We start from the raw sequence: 5,788 nt of genomic DNA, 5'->3' as shown, positions 1-5,788 counted from the left end.
TGCGCGCCTTCTCCAATCTCGTACAACAAGTCTAATTAGTGCTCCCTCAACTTGATCACTTCCGCCAACTATTGCTTCAAACACTTTTTTCGCTGGAGCATCTTCATCCATTCTCACGACATGACGAAGCCAGCGAAGCCGCTGTATGTTAATTCCCTGAATTATATCAATGTCATGATAAAGCTCGTACAGCTCGTAATTCATTCGTATGCGAAAAACTTCTTCTTAAGATCTTACAAAGAACTTTTTTCTCGAGCACCCCCAGCGTTGCTTCATAATTCAGTGATAACGTCCATACCTCTGTGCTACCTTACAATTGCTATTACTTAATTTAAATTATTATAATATTAAAATTATATGGTCAATGTTCAATGGTATTAGGGGCTTTGGTTTAGGCTAAGGCTCCTATGCACTGCGACCTATTGTGCACCCCTTTAGACATTAAAAAAAAATAAAATATTTTATATACATATGTATATTGAAATTATTATATTATATTAAAATTATTATGTTATATTAAAACTCTATGTGATAGGTCTACAACCTGATAACTCTTCGAACGCCTTTTAAACAGTGAAATTCCTATTCAACATTTCTATATATTTTTAGGTGGATTTACGAATTTGCTTCTTCACTCAAGGCAGATCAGGACTCTGATCAATATAATAGTTCAATATACGCTGTGTTAAAAGATTTTGATTGGTATCTTTAAAGTACATACATATGTATGTATGTCTGTATTGGAGGTACTTGCAGTGTCCTGAAGTTGTATGTCGCATATATTCAAGCGGGTCAGGTAATACGAAATTACTTTGACAGAACGATGATTTTACAAACATGCTAAAATTGTTTCTAGTATTAAAGGTGTACCGGTATATTATTTTTAACTACAAAGAAATGAAAAATAAGAAATATGCATGTATGCATGTATTTTTGCATGCATTTTACTATGTAGGCATTTATGTATGTATGTACATATTTTGTTTGTAGCTGATCAGCTTCAGTGCTTAGCATAAATTGTTAACATTGAATTTGTGTTTGGAACCGACTTTCACTTGCATTCAACAGACATAACAGACATAACGAAGTTTAAACAAACATCTTGTACAAGTCCAGCAATAGATGAACAATTGTAAACTGGCGATTTTCTTATATTTTGGGTTAATACTTACATATGTACATATATTTTATATATTTGGTTCAACAGATACGATTTCTCAATTAAGCCTGTATTGTAAAGAACAAAGATGCACATACAACATACATACATACATACATATGTGTATGGCATTTGTGCTGTGTTTATGGTTCCAGTCACTTCGTCGTTTTAGGCTTCATGCATTTTTGCATGCTCGCTTTTTTTAAGATTTTGTTAGTGTGCTGGCAGCTCTCGCAATTCTTAACTATGACGTTTCGATAACAATAAGTAAATAAGATACTCAGTCAGTTATTTTTTTGAGAAACAAAGCTGTGTCGGCCTGGTGAGTGCCGATATTTTATAAACAAAACGGCAACATTACATCAATGGCAACAGCAACAGCAACAGCAACAACAAATCAAACATAAATAAATAAACAAATTGAATTGATAAAAAAATTTGATTTGGTTAATCAATGAATGGATCAGAGACACAAAAACAAATTTGAGTTTTCCTTTCATGACCTTAATGCCTGTCGTCAGTCGCCAAGCCAATGCAAAATGGAATTGGAATTGGAATTGTGAGTTCAGTGGTTTTTGTTTTGTCGATTTTCTGCTATTCCTTTAATTTTCTCTCGTTTCTCCCTTATTTTCAATTTTCGTTCACGTTCAAAGAAAACTAAAGCCAATACACGCAACTGTTTTCGTGCTTGGATGATTCAGTGCAAAAGTGCTTTTTGTTGTTGCATGAGTCTGACTGCCTGAGTTGTGATTATGGTTACGGCGGCTCTGTGTTGACGGCTTTCAAGGAGAGTTCATCTGAGCACACACATTTGCCGCGCTGTTGTGTTGTGTTGTTTGGTTTTGTTGCGTTTTTCGTTGTTTGGTTTCCTTTTTTTGTTTTTATAGTTTTTTTTTTGTTTTTTGTTTTTTGTTTTTTGCTGTAAACAAGACAGTGTGTGAGCTGCCGTTCGCTGAGCTTGCTTCGTTTGAGCAAAATCCAGTTGGAAGTAGTGAAATTCAATTTGCTGCTTGAGTAAATGGTATGATATAGACATGTGTGTTGCATGGATGTGCAAAATTTTGTTTTAAATAAAATATTATTGTATTGCAGTTAATTTTGGTGATAAATTTCTAATTAATAGCAGATATTAAAATAGAGTTTTAATGGATAAATTGTGAATAATTAAGAAATCGCTTACTTCGGCTCAATTTTTGCAATGGAAGTTTTAATGAATGTGAAGTGTTCTTCAACAACAACGAAGCCTTCCAGTACAACACAACACGCAATCGATGTGGTTGACAACAAAAACAAACTCAAGCAACAACAACACATTTTGGGTTCCTTTATGCGTGGACCTTTGGCACCTGACATCAAATCTTTATCAAACCAGAGCTCGCAATCATTATTAGCAGTAAAGAATACCGTTCCGTCAAAGCAGGAAGTGATCATGATAGCAAATTCGGAGTATGTGACAGCAAAACATTGTTGCAACCAACAGGATTTGAGTGAAATACCTGTTGCTACAACAGCAGTGATTCAAGAACTAAATGTGAAAGCTACTACTTCCCCAGTCTATCAATCAACAATATATGACGCAGAGCGTAATAAATCTTGTTCTGCTTCTGTCACTGTTACGCCTGTTACTCCTGTTACTGTACAGGAGTCAATCGAGTCTGTTATCAGTACCCAAAATAATAATCAGTACGACATCCAATACGAGTATCACGAGCCAGAGGAAAACTTTGTATCAATTGATGATGCAAAGATTAAAGGTTTCTTGATGAAAATTGGACAGGAGCAGAAATATGCAAAAAATAATGTCAGAGGTACGATCACAAGCAAAGTCGTGGCAACTTCGAATACAGAAAATGTTGTTTTTGAGATTATTGAGCTAGATGATGATCCAAATAACGAACCAAATGGAAAAAACAATGTTGATGACGTGCCTGCCACATTACAACATACAGTATGCTATAGTAAAAAAAGTCAAAATTTGAAATCCGGTAACCATTCAGCTATAAAATCCTCAAATGCAGAGGTGATAGCTCAGATAAACTTAATCGAAAGTAGCGACTCTGAATCCGATGAGAAGAATAGTAATGTGAGTGATAATGATAGATTACCATTAGCTGTAGCTACAGTTTCTTGTGAATTACAATGCGACGATGATGAAAATGTGGATGTGACATTAAGACAGAAACATTCCAATGAAGTTATAATTTTACCATCTGATGATGATGACGACGACCTTAATGATGATCTTAATGATATGAATGAAATGGAACCTGAAATATGTTTTAGTGATTACGAAGAACAGAAAGAACGAACATATTTTGAATGCTTTCTGTGTGGAAAGAAGGTTCAGTCCAGTTATAACTTAAGGCGGCACATGATGATACATACTGGTTAGTTGACATGAATATATATAAACATAATAGAAATATTCAGAGCTTATTCGGTATTTAATACATTTGTTTATATGAATTCACCACAAAAAAAATAATTATACAATTATTATCAAGTTCGAATACCGAGCTCGTTCTAAATTTATTTAGCATTTATAGCACAATATACGCGATGAATAATATTATTTTTTTATTGATTTTTTTTAGGTGAACGTCCTTTTGGTTGTGATATGTGTGAAAAACGTTTTCGTGAATTTAGTGACTTAAAAAAGCATCGTCGACGTCACGTGAAAGAACCTAATTTCCATTGCATGGTTTGCCGTGTGAATCGACCGACTGAACTAGATCCAACTCGATGCAATAGTTGTGATATAAAAAACAGTTCATTGTTTGCTGAAAGTCGGCAACAGTATACAGCTCCAGCATCACCAGAAAAGTCGTTGAGTCCTCCTGTAAAAAAAACACCGTCACGCAACATAATACCCTGCACACCGTCAGCACAACCTGCTAAGAGCGTTTCCCCTTTATTGGCATCCTCAACAACAATATCAACATCAACAACACTTCCACCACCTCTGGCACCCATAACCCCAACAATCGATACACAACGTTTACTTGACAATCTTCCAGCTGTACATCGACCTAATTTCAACCAACCGGGTACAACAACTCGTAAGGAATTTCCTTGTCCGTTATGTCAGCGACCTTTCGGTACACGACATAATCTTAAACGCCATTTCATGATACATACTGGAGAGAAACCTTTCAGTTGCTCACAGTGCCGCAAACCTTTTCGAGAATATTCAACCCTCAAGAAACATATGGTTACACATCAACGTGATCGGCTTTATAAATGTTTGCGTTGTCCATTAAACTTTAGAGATTACTTAGATTATATAGAACACAAAAATACGCATCCGAAAAGTGACATTATTGTGACTAGTAGCAGCAACAATATAACAAGTTGTCCTAAAAAGCGTTCCAAACTTATGCACGACGAATTCTACGATTCAAACGATGAAGACTCGTTGCCAGAAGATTGGATCGAATGCTGTGAGTGTGGGCAACGCTACACAGATATCGAGGCTTACACCGAACACTTGAAAGTACACGAAACTAACGTATTCGTCTATGAATGCTTTGTTTGCAAGAAAGTCTTTGAGGAGCACAAGACATTGTTAAAGCACATGGGTGAGCATAATTATAGTTCTAATCAAGAAAACGAACAAAAGATAGATGGAGATGATTAGCATTGGCTTAGAAAATGTAACTTCAATAATAATTTCAAAGCATTATATATATATAAAATGGTAGCTATATATATATATATATATATATATATATATATATATATATATATATATATATATAATATGGTGCCTATATAAATTTATATATATATATGGTCTTTTATATAATATAAGATAAAAGAAGCACAGAATAATATAACGGTATCGTTCAACATTTCGACATATTTAAGTGTCCATTCATATTAGACGATATTGCGAATCGTCCAATAATAAGAATATTAGATTTAATAGTCATCACGTATATTGGGGATACATATTACATGTATAATAATATGAAATTTAGTTTAACATTTACTTCACTTATGTTAAATTAATTTTGTTGAAGTTTTATTAACCTTTAGACAGGCAACTATTTCACAAATAAATTTGCGATTTATGTGCAAACCGTTTTTTCGGCTTAATTTAATAATAAGAAGCCATACACATATTTAAATACATAAATTCATTTTTTATAAGGTTTCATGATTTAGTCAACCAATCTAACTGCTTCTGGACTCCATCTACTTAAATTCACAAAAAGTGATTATTATGACAATAATAATAATGTTATTATATTTTGTATAATAATTATAATAATGTTATAATATTTATGTATATAAATAATAATAATAATATATATAGATTAATATATATATAATTATATATTAATTTATTTTATTTATTTTTTATATATTTATTTATATTATGATGAAATATATAAATATATATACCGCTGTTATTAAAAATATTAAAATAATATGTGTAATACATTTTTAAATATATTTATAAATTTAATAGTACTTATAAATAATATTTAAATTTAATTGTCTAAAATATTTAATTTTTATATAAATAAATTTGATTTAAATGATATTTTTCTATTCTATATATTATGTTATATTGTAAAACAATATAATTTATTGCAAAGCACATTAAACTCATAAAATATAGTT

At 32.3% G+C, this 5,788-nt stretch overlaps 1 protein-coding gene across 2 annotated transcripts; it reads left to right on the top strand.

Moving 5' to 3' along the window:
- The first annotated feature begins 1,567 nt into the window (after window positions 1-1,567).
- Window positions 1,568-5,386, top strand: LOC119688033 (zinc finger and BTB domain-containing protein 41-like). Of its 2 annotated transcripts, XM_038102654.1 has the most exons (4): window positions 1,568-2,180; window positions 2,252-3,546; window positions 3,754-4,737; window positions 5,313-5,386. In XM_038102654.1, exons 2-4 carry the CDS (start codon window positions 2,358-2,360, stop codon window positions 5,324-5,326), a joined length of 2,187 nt encoding a protein of 728 aa, XP_037958582.1. In that variant the 5' UTR covers window positions 1,568-2,180; window positions 2,252-2,357; the 3' UTR covers window positions 5,327-5,386. The 2 variants fall into 2 exon arrangements, with proteins under 2 accessions (XP_037958582.1, XP_037958581.1); XM_038102653.1 differs by lacking the exon at window positions 5,313-5,386 and having other exon boundaries at window positions 3,754-4,853.
- Window positions 5,387-5,788: the final 402 nt, after the last annotated feature.

This window comes from Teleopsis dalmanni, chromosome X (genome assembly GCF_002237135.1).
Source record: "Teleopsis dalmanni isolate 2A chromosome X, ASM223713v2, whole genome shotgun sequence".
Classification (NCBI taxonomy): domain Eukaryota; kingdom Metazoa; phylum Arthropoda; class Insecta; order Diptera; family Diopsidae; genus Teleopsis; species Teleopsis dalmanni.
The sequence above is the reverse complement of the archived record's forward strand: the minus strand, read 5'-3'. Positions and strand labels throughout refer to the sequence as shown.

Bases quoted from the DNA above. Each gene is read 5' to 3' on its own strand.
- LOC119688033 (XM_038102653.1), top strand. From the start codon at position 2,358: ATGGAAGTTTTAATGAATGTGAAGTGTTCTTCAACAACAACGAAGCCT. The intron at 3,547-3,753 runs GTTAGTTGACAT...GATTTTTTTTAG, and splicing joins GCACATGATGATACATACTG to GTGAACGTCCTTTTGGTTGT.